The sequence below is a fragment of the Anticarsia gemmatalis genome, chromosome 25, assembly GCF_050436995.1.
Source record: "Anticarsia gemmatalis isolate Benzon Research Colony breed Stoneville strain chromosome 25, ilAntGemm2 primary, whole genome shotgun sequence".
NCBI classification, from domain to species: Eukaryota; Metazoa; Arthropoda; class Insecta; order Lepidoptera; family Erebidae; genus Anticarsia; species Anticarsia gemmatalis.
The window spans coordinates 7833633-7850053 of record NC_134769.1 but is presented as its reverse complement, the minus strand read 5'-3'; the positions used below and the strand labels follow the sequence as shown (position 1 = coordinate 7850053).

The 16421-nt window shown below is 36.8% G+C and overlaps 3 protein-coding genes across 4 annotated transcripts in view; 2 read left to right on the top strand and 1 right to left on the bottom strand.

The window, feature by feature from the left end:
• The first annotated feature begins 2188 nt into the window (after positions 1 to 2188).
• Positions 2189 to 8811, top strand: LOC142983993 (granzyme-like protein 1). The gene is made up of 10 exons (XM_076131256.1): positions 2189 to 2360; positions 2769 to 2863; positions 3142 to 3248; positions 3586 to 3653; positions 4416 to 4582; positions 5048 to 5160; positions 6237 to 6389; positions 7226 to 7367; positions 7808 to 7939; positions 8629 to 8811. The coding sequence occupies exons 1-10, from the start codon at positions 2288 to 2290 to the stop codon at positions 8794 to 8796; spliced, it is 1218 nt and encodes a 405-aa protein (XP_075987371.1). The 5' UTR covers positions 2189 to 2287; the 3' UTR covers positions 8797 to 8811.
• Positions 8812 to 9638: 827 nt separating this feature from the next.
• Positions 9639 to 11307, bottom strand: SNRPG (small nuclear ribonucleoprotein G). The gene is made up of 3 exons (XM_076131018.1): positions 11155 to 11307; positions 10819 to 10966; positions 9639 to 9948 (listed from the first exon to the last, which is right to left on the bottom strand). The coding sequence occupies exons 1-3, from the start codon at positions 11184 to 11186 to the stop codon at positions 9898 to 9900; spliced, it is 231 nt and encodes a 76-aa protein (XP_075987133.1). The 5' UTR covers positions 11187 to 11307; the 3' UTR covers positions 9639 to 9897.
• Positions 11308 to 11997: 690 nt separating this feature from the next.
• Positions 11998 to 16421, top strand: part of Mitf (transcription factor Mitf) — a 157690-nt gene continuing 153266 nt past the window's right edge. For both annotated transcript variants that reach the window (XM_076130840.1, XM_076130839.1), the window contains exon 1: positions 11998 to 12348. In XM_076130840.1, the coding sequence (XP_075986955.1) occupies positions 12185 to 12348 (164 nt within the window). In that variant the 5' untranslated portion in view covers positions 11998 to 12184. The remainder of the gene's footprint in view (positions 12349 to 16421) is intronic.

Here is a 16421-nt window from a genome sequence, read left to right as displayed (position 1 = left end):
CATACAATTTTTTTCCGGGTGGAAACGAACCCACAACCCCACGACGCTCTACGAGAGGCGACCACCTTAACCACTGCACAACGCAGGCCGTTATTAAAGTAGGTCTGGAATTCAAGTCCATTAGAGTTGTCCAAGTGCAGATAAGAGACCTAACATCTACAAGAATTGCTTCTAAAACTCGGAGATTACCTCAGTAAGATGTACCCTACCTGTACCCTATGTGCAAATAAGCCAACATAAAGCTGGCAAGGCCATACATAGGCCATACATGAAAAGTGTATATAATAAAACGGGCGTAAACTAGTTTAGCATAAAGTAGGAAACTAACGTTAAAAGAAATCGTTATAAAATCCGTAAAAGTGCTTTTTTTCAAAGTTATTTTAAGTAGCACTTACATGCTTACTTACGAATAACGCTTCATTGTTAACGAAAAAACTTTATAACGTCGTAACAACGTAGTTTTTCTTATTACAGTCTAAATAATGTTATAATATGGTTCTGTAGTATCGGTTGGTTTTGTTGAGCAGTGCTATGTCCCGGCGCACATTATATCCATAGTTTATTTTATTTATTTATATACAGAACAGTTACATCCTCTTTGTGACATTTTTTTTAACCCATTACTGTCCCACTGCAGGGCATGGTCTCCTCCCAAACATTTGGATTTGACAAAAATAGTTCGCTTGATTGTGATAGGCTTTAGTGAATCTCCCTCTTTGTCAACGCAAGACCTACCTATTAACTAGGGAATTTAGGAACCCAGATCTCAAACGGACCTTTTACTTCGAATATTTTCAGCGTATAATGACTATTCGCCATGCTAATCTGGACCCAAAAGGTTCTACCATTTCACCACAGAACTAAAACGATCTAAAAAACTACTTTTAATGTAAACCACTTCTTGCTAGATTAACAATAGCTAAACAGAATGACTTTGGACTTTAACTAAAAAAAAACACGTCTCATGACGTCATCGATACGTCACATTACAATCAATTTGTTTCTATTGTACCTTTACAATAATCTTTAAAAGCTAGGAAGTGATTTTGGTAATTATTTCAAAGTTATCCAAGGCCGCCGGTTAGATATTTAAATAAAAATAATTGTGTAATGACAACGAATCCATTTTAAATATGAATATGATTGTTAAAATTGATACTTTTTTTATAGAATTCAATTTTTGATGACATTTGACGACGTTAATCAAAATGTCGGCTGTTTTTTTATTGTCTGACATTTTAACAAGTTTCCTTTGTAAAATATAGACATTTTAAAAATACTTTTAATGTCTGTGTTGTCGAATGCATAAATGGTATTTATTAACTATTCAAATAAAAAATAATTATCTAGAAAATTTGGTCAATCAGCGTCATTAGTTTGTTCACTCCTTCATTTATTTTTTAATTAGATATTTGGATAGTAGGTATATATATTATTTTAATTGAGTTTTATGTAATTTAAAAAGTATTTATTAGGCCCCAAATTTTTTATTGTTACATTAATTAATAATCTATTTTAACAATAATAATTAAAACTAAGCATTAAATAAATACATTAAATAATAACTTTATATGTACAAAAAAAGAAAAAAAAATAAAGGAATTAAATATAAATAAAATTAAAATAAGGCATCATAAAATATATCCGCATCGCCGTCCTCGGGTAATTTAAAAAGTTATTATTTAATTTAGCTTAACATTCGCTGCATAGGTGTGTGATAAGAACTAGATTTTTTTAAATGCACTTGATAAATGTACTTAGTCATTTTTATTTCTACACCAATTCCCAATCCTGTCATGCTATCTTTAAAAACTGTTTCGTAGGTAAGTTAAAAAATGATATTTCGGAAGCACTCAGGTAACGCCTGAAAGAAGTTTATGAGCAATAAGTTGTCGCAGGAAATAATAGCTTTTAAATCAGGCGGTAGTAAATATTTATTCTTAACAAAAAGTTTTACACATATTTACATATTTTAAACACATATGTAATTTGAACGTTATTTTTAATGAACTCAAAAACTATAAACATTTTTTATAAATTTCCATTTGACTTTGCAGTTTTCGGGGCGTTGTTGTTTCGAAAATTGCAATTCTTGGAGAAAACCAGTACCAACACGTGAGACACGTGAACGCCAGATATAATTAGGTACCTACTCATCATTTAACAATAAAGGAGACGCATAGAAACCTTGATCATACGTTCAACCGGTTTCAAAATATTTCTAAATAACACTTCCTTAACCCCATCTCAGTACGTGATCGTGTTTTGACTCAAACGTTTTTGAAAAATGTGGTTATTCAATGTTATACTAGTTTATTTATTTGCCGTGATAGTTTGTGAGGAACTTAATTTACCCGAAGGTTTGTAAAATCGCTCTACACATTTGGCCAACGACTCAAATATTTGTTCAATCTTTCGTGGAGAGCATATTGAAGTACTTATAGTACTTAATAAATAATAATAAATTTTACCCATGCTGGGCAAGGGTCTCCTCCCGGAGTGTGGGAGGGATTAAATTAATTCCACCACGCTGGATAAGTACGGGTTGGGGACTTTAAATTCCTTCAAGGACTGTGTTAAAGAACTCAAAGACATGCAAGATTGCATCACGATGTTTTCCTTCATCGTTGGAACATGGGATAATTAATACACACTGGAGATTAGTTAGTGTATTGCCTCGGGTTCCAACTACACCACATGCGTGGTAGGTGCATTCTTAGACCATTCGGTCAACTAGGTTAAATCGGTAAAAGTGATTTATTTTACAGGATCTCCTTGCAATGTGAAGAAGATAGTCTCCAACTATCCCGGAACTTGTGTCAGTTTATACAAATGTCAAAGTGCTGCTATGATTAAAACAACTGTAAGTGTATTAACCTGGCTCTTTTAAAACTCAGTAATGAAGTTAAAATATTAGGTCGGGGAAAAAGTCTTTTTGCATTATGGTAGGTATGTATTAGGTCGGGGAATTTTTTTTTTCGCATTTTGGTATATATGAACTTGTAATAAAATCTCTTTGGCTTCAAGAACCACAAATGAGTAGGTACACAGTTCATTAGGTTTCTATCAGTGAGCTCGTAACGTACCCAAATATCAAGCTTTTTACACGTGCGAGAATTTGATGTGCTGTTTGTATTTCAGCTGGATGCTGGATTTAAAGGCTATTATATGCCCCCGATATGCTCTTACAAACCTGATGGCGAACCAATAGTTTGCTGCACGGATTGTGATGTTGACAACGACGAAACGTAAGCAAGGATCTTCACTATTAGGCACCTTTACACTCACTTTCTATTGTGCGTTCTTAGGAACAGTTCCAGACCAGAATTTTTTTTGTAAAATTGTATTTAAATAACCGGAACGGCTTTTTTTGGAGAGAAAAAAAAGCGTGTGCGAAGTTTGTAGGAATGTTTTAAGTACTTCACGTTGTAATACATTTTGCTGAAACTTGGTACATACCTAGATAGTTTTTAGCCTGTTTTAACACATAGGATACATTCTCACAATCTTTTAACGCGTACAAAGTTGCGATCAGAGGTTTCACAATTTCCACAATGTATTTACTAATTACGTTTATGTTTTAAGGATGAGAAATTACGCTGCGTTTGTCTATGGCGCTTATTACAAAAGAGCTGGGTCAATATCTTGGACTAGTAAGTACATTTATTTTTTACTAGCTGACCCGCGCAACTTCGCTTGCGTCACTTAAGAGAATGAGTCAACATTTTCCCCGTTTTTGTAACATTTTTCGTTGCTACTCCGCTCCTAATGACTGTAGCGTGATGTTATATAACCTAAAGCCTTCCTCGACAATTGGGCTATCTAACACTGAACGAATTTTTCAAATCGGACCAGTAGTTCCTGAGATTAGCGCGTTCAAACAAACAAACAAACAAACAAACAAACAATCAAACAAACAAACAAACTCTTCAGCTTTATAATATTAGTATAGATTATGGTAACATTTACCTTTCCCCCAATAAAAAATCAGAGAAATTTTATTTTTCCCATCACTGTTCCACTGCTGGACAAGGGTCACCTCCCGTAATGAGTCCACCACGCCGGCCAATTGCGGCTTGGGGGCTTAGAAATAAAATTTTAATTTAATAATGGGTTAACAATAAATGGGTAACTGCACGTTTGGCGCAGTGCCGTAGCGCCGCGTGTGGTGGGTTTGAATCCCACCCGGGACAAATCTTTGTGTGATAAGCACGAGTATTTGTTCTGAACCTGGATGTCAATTTATCTATATAAGTATGTATTTAGAAGTATATAAGTATGTTTATCACTTATTTGGTTACCATAGTACAAGCTCTGCTTAGTTTGGAATCAAATGACCGTGTGTGAGTTGTCCAATAACATTTATTTATTATTATTATTATTAATTTACTAACTGAAATGTTCTTCTCTCCAAGAATGTTTGGAGTACTTCAGGACGCTGCCGTACCCGTGCCGCGGGGAAAATCGTAAAAAATACTGGCAAGATTGGAACGACGTGGATCAATGTGATAACATACAAATCACTTCTTTAACACCCGTCTATATTGGTGTTCCTGCTAAAAAAAATCAGTTTCCACACATGGTAACAAACATTTTATACATTCACTCACATAGATACATAAAATCCCGTCTTTTTCCCAGAGGAGTGGACCGAGACTAAAAATCGTCGCTTGCTACGATCCCTACAAAGCTGCACGGCCATTGTATTATTCCTCTTGACATTACTGCTTGGCTTAAACTTATTTCACTTGATTCAGATCCATTGGTACCTACATTTAGTCAAACAGGGTTGAAAAATTAATACAAAAACACAATATTATGAAGTTCTGTAGTACCTACCTATACAGACAAGGTGTAGTTTTATGAATAGTCTTACCGAGGGGTATCGTATTTTAACTCAGGTAATTGGGTTGTGGAGGTCCAATAAGCAGACGCTTAATATAAAATACTTGTAGGTACTTTTGCATCGGGTGAGCCTGGAAGCCGACTCCAACATAGTTGGAAAAAGACTAGTCTGATGATAAGAATATTATGTTTTCTTGTTTAGGCGCTTCTCGGGTATGGTAAAGATCGTGATTCAGCTCAGTGGTTATGTGGAGGTACGGTGATAAGTGAATGGTTTATCCTGACAGCAGCGCACTGTTCGTCAGCGCCCAAAATGTAAGTTTGTTTCATTGTTATCTTTCTAGCCGGTCTCCTTGAAACCAGACAGCTGCCCAGGACGTTATGGGTCTCAGCACACATATGGGATCGGAAAGGGATCGTAACCGTAACGCCTTTCGCCTCGCTGTCAACCAGGCGTCAACCTACCGTATGCACGTAACGAAAGCGTATCAGCAGCGCCTGTACGTCAACTCGGCTACGGCTAGGCGACACCGCGCTTACGCCTCGCTTATGGATATTTTCTCACTTCTTCAATAAGTTTCTCCCTTTGCATCGTTATTTTGTGTTTGAATCGAACTTAAAATTTTAAATAAAACATACGCGCAACACGAATGAAATACTCCTTGCGAATGGCGGCGTCTTTAGCAGGCAAGTCGCGGGAGGGGAAAGGGGAAAGGGTGGACGAAGAGATGTGAGCTCGGGTACGGAGAGACGTAAGCGCGGGGACGGAGAGACGTAAGCGCGGGGACGATGAGCCGTAAGCGCGGGAATTCAAGTTCGGAGCCTGTTCCGAGGCGAGGCGATTACGTTATTATTCCGATTAGTGTGCGTTGCAGTAGGGAGTTTAATACAAACCATTCTGAACGGCTCGAGGCGATACGGTGACGTTCCCTTTCCGATCCCATATGTGTGCTGAGACCCTATTAATGCTATGTGTTGCCATCACGTACAAACACACTCTTAATTTTTTCAATCGCTTATACCTGTGGGTTAGTATTTATTCGATTCAACCAGTAAAAGTTAAATCGACGCACGGAGGTCAATATTTAATAATTTCATGGCAAATCTTCGGTGCCGAGAGGATTTATTCCATATTTCTATTTTAAAGACAACTCCCGCACTAGGAATCGCTCTTGGGTCGCGGGGACTTTTACAAACCACGGACATAAAGTACAACCTTACCCGAAACAACTATTTGTAGATCGTGCAAATAATTATTCCGTGTGGGAATCGAACCCACGGTCTCCCATGCACTGGCAGTGTTGGAGCGACCACACACGAATAAAATAGCACCTGCATTTTACCATTGACGAATGTCATAACACGTTTTATAACTTATTACTTTTTTTCAGAGGTAGCGTAACATACGCTGGCCTAGGAATACTCAAACGAGAAGAATTGAGCAAATACTGGAGGGTTTACAAAATAGCATCTATCATAAAACATCCACTTTACGCGGCACCTGCCAAGTACCACGACATCGCTCTTCTTAAAACGGAAACCGAGTAAGTGTATCTACACTACAGTGCAGGTATAAACTAGTCTTCTCTGAAATCTTCCTTATTTTTAACCCATGACCGCCCCACTGCTGGGCAAAGGTCTCCTCCCGGACGAGGGAAGGTAAGACATTGAATCCTCCACGCTGGTTGGGTACTTTGCATCCCTCAAGGAATGTGTTATAGAACTTTTATACTTACATGCAAGGTTTCATCACGATGTTTTCCTTCAACGTATGAGAGTCGTAACATGATCAAATTTTTCTTTTCTTCTCTATGATTTACACTGAGCGGTAGCAACATGCTAAACCTTTCTTTTGTTTGGCCGAGATCTCATTGAACGGGGGGTAATAGCTACTTACTAAGAAGTCAAATAGCTTGTTGATCTAACTGCAAGATGCAAAATGAGAGTAGTTAGTACGTTTGTGATTTGATCTTTTACATTCATAAATACCAAATTCTCATGCCGATTGTGATGGATTTCGTCTTATAATTAAATACATATTCAAACCAGTCCATAAATAATAAATCTCTATAAAATTGTGGTCATAACAAAACACCAATATTGTGATAACTATCAAAGTTGGGAAGGTAAGATCTGAAAAGAAAAATTATAAACAACCGAAGCAAACCTCTTGCCCCCGCGGCCCCGGTTTATGAGGTACCTACCTACATTTAGCGGTAGTTTATAGGTACCTATATTCAATAACGTTCAAACTGACATAAACATTACAGTTTGAATAGATAAACTACCACTAAATGAACCTCAGAAACCAGGAATGGCAGGAATAGAGTCCATAGTATCGTACATTTTTTAGCCTATTCAATCGTTTCCCTTGTTACAGAATAAATTTTAGTAAAGCACTTATGCCTGCGTGCCTGAACGAGCGGGGCAAATTTGATAATTTACCTCTAGGTAAGTGGGCTTCAGCACCAGGATGGGGTCGTCTTGGACCTAAAGCGGACTTAGCAGACCATTTACAAGTGGTACGTATGTCACTAAGCTCGGGGCGTGGCTTCTGAGTTTATAGTCTTGAACTTCTCAATAGGTACCTACCATTAAGACATTTGTCATAGCATTCTGTGCTAAAAATAAATAGAGAATGTTATGAACTTTAACTTCCGTTAGCCGCGTCGATAAGTTATGGACAAGAAGAAGCAGCTCGAGGCCTCTACAGGCGAATTCACCGCGATTTTTTCTCTCGAATTTTAACTCGCGCGAATCTTGACTATGTAGGTATCGACGCCTGGTTTCTCGGTAGCACGCGACAACGAATTCGCCCCTTCTGGATACGGTCTTACAAGGTGTTATCTGATGTAAATTGCTGCCATCGGGACATTTTTTTTTACCTTTGCTGGCAGTAAAAGTGAGGTTATCATTTATATGTAAACTGTGGATCTAGCCCTGAAACTTATTATTTTTATAGATTCAGATAAATAAGTTTGAGGACGAAGAATGTTCTACTTTGTACCCTCCACATCGTAACCTCAAGAACGGCTACGACAATCAAACTCAAATGTGTTTTGGGGAGAGAGAAACAAGTGGCGACACTTGCGAGGTAATTAATTTAAATGTTTACCGTAATACGTAAAATACTAACATACATAAGTAATGTGTACGACTGTTATACCCTAAGATTAGAGCAGAGGGTTATGGAACACTCTCGTTTCGATGTAAACAATGGCACTCTCATGTACTACGGGCAAGAGTCTATAGAATAAAAAAGCCCGACCCAGTAATCTAACCCGCGACCTCATGATCAGCATTCGCCTGCATCACTATAACAGAGGCAGTAAATTTACCAAATATTATGAGCTATTATGGGGCAAAGACGTTCTCCCAAAATGGGAGGCATTGTGTTCCATTCACCACACACGCAGTTCCCTTCCGTGAAATGTTTCAATATCTAGGCTGTTAGCTGCTATTTACTGAGCCACTGTGAGGGACCCCTTAATTGGGGCAACCGCGTGGTATGCGGCTTGCGGTACATGCTTCGGTAGTTAGAAGTTACCCGCCCTTCTGAGAGGGAGTCCCATATTTATAACCCCTGATGCAATAGCCACGTAAAAATTAAAGGTTCCTTCTACACCGTTTTAGCAAGTGATAAACATTTTTGTAGCACACAATAACTTAAGAATTAGTCGTGACAGTCTCAGAATTTTTATCTCCATCCGCAAGCCTAGTGGATTACTAATACACACTATTTTTTTAAAGCACGAATTTGATACCATTTTTAATATCTTCCAGGGCGATAGTGGTGGACCATTACATCTCGACATCGGCGAGTGCATGTACTTCGTGATTGGTGTGACGTCATACGGGATAAGCTGTGGAATGGAAGGGAATGCTGGCATGTACACCAAGGTATCTTACTATGTGCCCTGGATTGAGAGTATAGTGTGGCCTGATGAATAAACTTGTACTAAGCTGCGTTTTGTTTTTCCTTTTTTACGTACGTTACGTCAATTCACGTAGGTACATACATAACATGAATTGCTCGTGACTTAGTTAACAACAGCCTCTGAGGTTAAGCTACGCTTGCCGAGATTGTTCTGTAGATGGGTGACCATCTTAAACATATCGAGTTCTTGTGTTTCGGAACCACAGTAGACAGAGACTAAAGAACGCCACTTGGTAAAATCCCTATAATCTTCCACTGTCTTACTTAGATCCATACATCTTGTCATACAGGACCACCAGTAACGAGTAGTAGTTTTTTTTTATTTGTTAGTTAATATAGTAAGCCATAGGTGTAAAGCAGCCTCACTTGTTTTTTTCTTTTTAAATACAAATCCCGCATTAAGAGTTGCTCTTGTGTCGCATGGACTTTTAATAAACATACAAATAGACACAAAGCACAACCAGAGTACCAAACCCACCACCTCCTGATGCAATGATTCCTAATGCAGTGTCTCTTTTCAACCTCCAATATTTCAAAAGTTGAGTAATTTACTGGAAATTATTGAAAAGATATCTAAGATGGAAAGATATCATAAGCAAAACCCAATAAACCCAACACTGGTTTCAACAATTGTTAATAGATGGCATTTTGTAATTATGCCTACTTCAGGGTTAGGTCACTGTGGCCCCATGTGAAAAGACACATGAGCCCATTGCTAATCTCCGGCATGTGTTAACTCCGGGCTACATTTTAAGACTAAGAAATAATAGCACTTTTAAAGCTTAATTATCAGGACTTGCATACACAACTGCCAAATACTACACAGGATTCAATAAAAAATGAGAGAATTTCCACCTTAGCTTAAATTATTTAATTTCCCACACTTATTATTACACAATACAAAAATTTACAAGTTTTTTTTTCATCCTCAACATAGTTTACATTGATCATTGAAATCAAACTCGACATTTAAACAACACAAATTTTGAATGTGGATTGTCACAATTTCTTTAGTGTGGTGTATTTGGCTGTTCACAGTAAAAAATACTGCTTTTATCAATCACTTGCTGTTAAATTTTCCTATGTTATCTTAAATTAAGGAATGAAATTAATTACTATATTCTATCTAATGACTCAAGCATCACAATGCTGTTTCCTCTGATCACCTGAAAATAAAAAAAAAATGTATTAAGCAAAAGAATAGTTAAATGCAAAAAGGTCTTGAGTTGAGGGAGGGATAACGCAATTGAAGTCAAGTTCTTGTCAACAACTGTATAGGTATCATTACAGTGAGTCGTTAACATGACAGAATATATTATAAAGCTGAAGAGTTTGATTGTTTGTTTGAACGCGCTAGTCTCAGAAACTACTGGTCTAATTTAATCCCATTTATCGAGGAAGGCTATATATTATCTCGCTACGACTACTAGGAGCAGAGTACCAGTAAAAAATGTTACAAAACAGAGAAAAGGTTCACCCATTCTCTCTTACGTGATGCAAGTGAGGTTGCGTGGGTCAGCTAGTGACAGAATAAGAATGTAAAAAGGGTAATTTTGTTTATATCATTGCCCTCTGGGACAATCGGTCAACTCATAAATTGAAAGCATGAGGTTTGTGTATAATTTAGAGTTACTGATTATTAACTGAACAATCACACTCATAATTATTGTGTAGAACAAAACAATAGCCTTGCAATTGGGCTCGTAGTTCATAACAAACATATCTAATAGACACATTGGTATTGAAGTAGTCTGATCAATGCCAGGGCACGTCAGTTGCTTATTTATATGTGTCTCATCATAACCTCTTTGCAACTAGATATAATTTATAACTTCTTAGGCATTGTCAGCAAAGTGACATTAAAAACCTACTTTATTGAACTACATTGTTAGGCTTCTAGCTGAGGAATTTTTGGATAGCGCAAAATCCTCGCAAGCAAAAGCTGGTAGACCCGAATGGATAAACGAAGTCTTTCCTCAAAACAGACAGAAAAACTGTTGTCAATATACTGAATATCTCAAAGTGTGATCACCTACCACCATGCCGATGTTATTCCTTTGTCCATCTTTGCATTCTTCTACAGATTCATCCAACACTAAATTCATAAAGGGATCAAATCCTCGTAGAACACCAGTGACTGCTCGCCCGGCGTTCAATTTTATTGAAAGTTTCTTGTCCATAAACCTGAAAATTAACAACAAAATATTTCAATGAAAAATATAAGAGAGGATTTACTTCTGTGCATAGATTTTTCAACTATATTTATACGAAAATAAGTAATAAACAAAATGCTGTTTAGGTTATCGTAATGGCGTGCGTAAGACGCTACATCATTGGCACTAAATACACGCTGAATTCGAAATAAAACTTACTTCTTCAATTCTGGAGGGTGAGCTTTCGACATTTTTACTGTTTTTATGTATTTTCTAGTATTATTTAATATTTATCTCCGGAGTTTTATTCCGGTAAATAAAAATGGAAGCACGAAGCACTGTTATTTTTGGGGAAATATGGCGTTGCCAGTACAGAAATTTATGATATAACTATAGAATTTTGTATCATGCATGGTAGTAAATGGTAGAAAACAGGTACTTTGAAATAAATATTTGAATATATTTTTATACAGCCTTGTTCTCCTATTTTATCAAAAAACTTTTGATTAAATTATTATTCTTAATTATCATCAGACATTTTTATGCCCCGTATAATGTTACATTATTTTAATACAAAATTGTTGTGCTGGTTCGTATTAGTGGAATCCTTTATATCGATACAAATATTAACTGTTTACAGTTTTCGCAATTCTTTATAAATATAGGAATTATTAGAGAAAAATAATATTCAATTATAAGAATTAAGCAAATGTTTTAAACAGGTTTTTGAACGGCTCTACTTTCAGGTGGTTTGTGGGTCGCCATTATAAAAATAAGTAAGTAGTATAAACTATACGTTTACTAGTAACAGAATTTAATAATCCTTTTTCATTAACAGTAATAGATTTTGATCTAGGCAGAATCATGTCTTTTGAAAAAAACCCATATCAGAGTCTTAAAAGAATCTTTATTTGCACCTGATGAATTGGTATTTATTTGCCATCTTTAAAAATGTAATGTCATGTGTAACCCTATGTATTAAAGAGTCTACATCATTCAAATTTTGCAAATGTACATAAGGTGAATTCATTTTAGTAGTATAATAGTCATTCCTTTTATCATACGTCAAAATATGTATAACCAATAATACAATAGCAACAAGTAGACAGCTGGGAGGATGGATGCTGTTGTGATATTCATCCTATCCCGCAACAAATAGCCACGTTCAGTTTTTGAATATGATATTTAGCATTTGATCGAAACGAACGTTTATTGTGATAAAGTTTGTGTTAGTGCTTTACGTTCAAAAATGGATGAATCCGGGATCGACATGGGCTTCGATCTTGCATCGTTCCTGTCGAAAGATTTTAGTGTTGATGACCAGAAAACTCTGGAGGAGATGACAGCTGCTCAGCAGTACCAGGACTTTATGTTCTACGAGCTCAAGTCGAAAGCCGTGCCGATCACTGAAAGGTGAGTGGCAATTTTTTATAAACATGTAGCAGTCTTAGATGCGATACGGCGAATGTGTACATTAAGAATATTTTTAGCACATTATGAGGAACAATTTCACCGTAGTTCGAACGCCCGCGACCCTGAAAGCTGGACTTGGCAAAGCACCCAGTTTCACCTCTTGTTTATCTTTGGTCTACACAATTTTGCAAACATTCCGCCGTCGGTGGTAGTGTGTGCGAAACGAAATTAACGCTTTCTATAGCCTTATCAGACTGATCACGTGTGACTCGAATTTAGGAAAATATTCGTCACTGCGCTAGAGTTTAGCGCGATTTTCCGGCTTTCCCGCCCTTTCTTTGGGATGTAAACAAAGTTTTTTTTGTTTTTTTTTATGAGTGGTAATAAAGAAGGAAGTGTAAACATTGAGATATACACAGAATTACTTTCAAAAGTGACCTCATTTGCGAATCGCGAGTCGCCCGACGAATTCTTGTCAAGCTAATAGGCACTTATTTGAGTTAGCGAGCACGTGATTGGAATGTTGCTAAATCATATTTTTATTTGTTTCTTAAAAGCGGTTTATAAATTTATGTATATTAATAGGTGATTAGTTATGGCTATGAGACACGCACTGGTGGCATTCGATCGAGACTACTTGCGTTGATTTGCCAATCAAAGCAAGAAACCCATGGGATAAAAACTGACGAAATTTTATTGGGTATAAAAATGCCATGCCTTACCAATCGATTTGATACATAGGTTCCTAAATATTGTACAAACTTACGCCGTCAAAGACTATGTAAGGTTCCAAATATTTGTGTTAATAATTAGTGCCTATTGCAGAAATAATAATATACCTACCTCGTGTTTCGTTCTGGTCAACTCCATACGTTTCTGACCTTTGACATTTTATGTAGACATCGCGAGAATGCGCAATTTTGCTGTACTTCGCTATGGGCCTCACACGACCTTCAGCCATAATCTAATTAAGACAAAGGTCTTTGACCTTATCCAACTGTTGTCATGGCAACAACTTTGATTGTCATTGTCCTGTTTTTTTACGAAGTATAGACTCGTTTCGCTCAAACTTTGCCGAAGGGTTCACGTATTAGGCTGCCTATATCCAGATTGTGTATTGTCTTGAGGCAATAATTAAATATTGTTATTTTCGTATTAAAGGAAAGGGTACCGAGCTATTGCCTCTCGAGGCAGCTTGTGATGTGAACGCTGGGTTTTTTTTTATATAAATCGTTTGCAACACGTCTATCTTGTATAATTTCTTTTTAAGTCACTAAGAACTTTAATATGTCTAAAGAACTACTGATGCTAGCGAACATAAGGTTCGAAACTTTGTTTGCGTGGACTTTATTTATGATGTCAATTTTCCAGGTAAATACCGATTCCATACAAAAACCAGGATAACCTGAAGTTATGTATTTTATAGCATAGAGATTCTTAAGTCTCACTTAACTTTGTAAATTAGAAAGGGATTGGATATAACTGTACTTATGTAGGATCTTTCAAAAAACAGTATAACTCCGGCTGCCTTTATAATGCTAGCTTTCCTCACGATGTTTTACTTCGCCGTTAAAGCAGTCACATATTTCCGTCGTAACCATACGCCATGGATGTTCCCCATTTTGTTAATAACTTCTAGACACCCACGGGAAGTCCCGGAGTGGGGTAGGAAGTATCGCTGATCACACGTCGCCGCCGCTGACACCGTTCATTGTCAATTTGTCTAACTGTATAGCTGTGGGTGGCTGTGAAACAATGGAATTAGTATCGAAAATCTTTGCATCGTTTGTATAATTAGTCAAGTAATAATGGTATGATTGGTATACCGCAATGATCGTGCTGTTCTACGATTTATGGCTAAAGTAGCCCATTTGTTTCAAAATAATTCTTGAAAATTGAAACGTTGACGTAGTAGTCTCAAGATGCTTTGCGTCGGAATCGAAGTCATCGATCGAATCGACCTGTCACTTTGTGTTTATTACTATGGCGCCGAAATGCCGAATCCAGTGAACGCAGTACCATAAACTTAAAACAGTGCAACAAATCCTTACGGTCCGATCCGTACGTTCCAATTCTAAAACAGTCAACGCACAGCTTAAATCCGCAATTTTTTCTTGTTTTTGGTAAATTAATTACTAAACTCTATGCAAGGTAAACCACATTAAAATGACCATAAAAAAACTAATTTTATTCGCAGTCTTTTTCCATTGGTTTGTCACAATTTTTAAAGGATACTCGGCGACCACTAATCTAGGTATTGCAATAAGATTACTCAAATTGTAGTCAGATAGTTATTGACTCTCAACTAGTGACTAAAAGGAACTATTGGACCTTGCGTTACCTAGGTAGTAACATCATAATAAACTTTCATAACGTCACGCATTTTTACCGCAGATGTAAGCAGAAGTCATACGAGCACAATTCACCATTCATAATGTTAGTTCCGTATAAGAGAGGACTATCTTATTGCCATATACACGATGCCAAACCCAAAGCTACTTGAGAAATATTCTAATCTAATTAAAAAACCAATAGCACTTTGCTCGACTCGTGAATCAAACCCAAGATTTATCGCATACACTACCGGCCGTGCTAGAGGTAGGTTTTGAGTTAACAAATTCGTGTGCATAGGTTCTTTAAATTACCTTTTTTTGGCTTCAAAAAGTCCTTTATGTTCATTAATTCGATACTTTGCCTTTGCCCCTAACAAACATCACCGCACTATAATTACTAAAATGTCTATTTACAGTAGATAATGAGAAAAGTATTGTTATCCGTTTATTGGTTTGTTTGTAATTAGCGTGGCACTTACGCCTTTTATCTATGTGAATGAGCAGAGAAATATCATATCATGAGCATACGTAGAACAGTGTTGAATCGAAGTTTTTTAGTTTTAAACATTAAATACCGATTTTTTCCTGTTAAAACCATTATTCGGCTAATAATTCAGTAGCGCGATTCTCTGACACTATTGACTTTAGACAACCGTCTAGCTGTCAAGAAATGTATGAAAATCTTAGCCCGTAGTGGGCACCATAAGAACATTTTTTGCAATTTCAAAATGTCAATCACTCAATACTCCGTAGTACCGACTCTACAGAATCGCGCTACTGATGTCAAAGCGATATTAGTTATCTGGCGAGAAGAAAATCAACCCTTCATAAATATTTTGATATTTTTTATTCGATCTGTAAGTACCAACTAAACCTTTATATGGTAATCGTTACTATAGTTGAAAAGGTTAACTAGTTCAATTTTTGATTTTGTATCGAAAAATTTCAAATCATTTATTTAGATTCGTCTACAGTATTTCCTTAACAAGAATTTCTTGTATTTGATGATGTCATCCCGTATGAAAGTTGGCAAAGTACGGTCAGTCGGAATTCCCTTCTCACCCATTGTTATGAATCTTTCAGTCGCCTGATACAACTCATTATCTTAATAGCAGAATATAATGGTCTGAATAATGACTTCTCTCCGTCTAGTCTGTATGGAATAATTTTCGAGGATTAAGAGCCTTTTTTCTGATTTTGGAGGAGGCTAACCGAATCTTAGAGGGTTGCTTCTGTTACTTAACTTTACAGAATAAAAATTCTATAGAAAACGTTATATTTTTAGCTACAAGAGTGCTCTCTTTATGCCATTACTTTTTTGAAACGATTATATGGCAGGAAACTTTTTTTATCGCTATCGGTAAGAAAATGTGCAATCTATTTCTACACATACTTAAAAACTCATCGACAGCAGGCGTTGCAGCATGTAGAGGCATAGTTTTCGATGGTGTGCACTGGCATAATAGGAATGCCAAAAGATCTATTTCCTTGCCGATGTCGACAATGGGAGCCAGGCCTTACATAAAGCCCCTTATAAATAATCGAAGTCCAACTGTCCAGAATCAGTAATCATATTCTTTTCTTCGTACTAATGTCCACGTGTAAAAGATTATGATGGGATAGCATAATATTTGTTTTGTATACGAACACGAGTTCTACTGATAACGAGTGTTGCGTCATATTTGTCAGCAACGGGAAATGCTAGGCGTTTTCTCTAGGTACATCTTATAGTGAAAGTGT

Excerpts from the sequence above, each read along its gene's own strand:
- LOC142983993 (XM_076131256.1), top strand. The coding sequence starts at position 2,288 with ATGTGGTTATTCAATGTTATACTAGTTTATTTATTTGCCGTGATAGTT. Across the intron at positions 4,583-5,047 it reads AAAATCAGTTTCCACACATG|GCGCTTCTCGGGTATGGTAA; the intron begins GTAACAAACATT and ends TTTCTTGTTTAG. Across the intron at positions 7,940-8,628 it reads CAAGTGGCGACACTTGCGAG|GGCGATAGTGGTGGACCATT; the intron begins GTAATTAATTTA and ends AATATCTTCCAG.
- SNRPG (XM_076131018.1), bottom strand. The coding sequence starts at position 11,186 with ATGTCGAAAGCTCACCCTCCAGAATTGAAGAA. Across the intron at positions 10,967-11,154 it reads CACCCTCCAGAATTGAAGAA|GTTTATGGACAAGAAACTTT; the intron begins GTAAGTTTTATT and ends GTTAATTTTCAG. Across the intron at positions 9,949-10,818 it reads GGAATAACATCGGCATGGTG|GTGATCAGAGGAAACAGCAT; the intron begins GTAGGTGATCAC and ends TTTTATTTTCAG.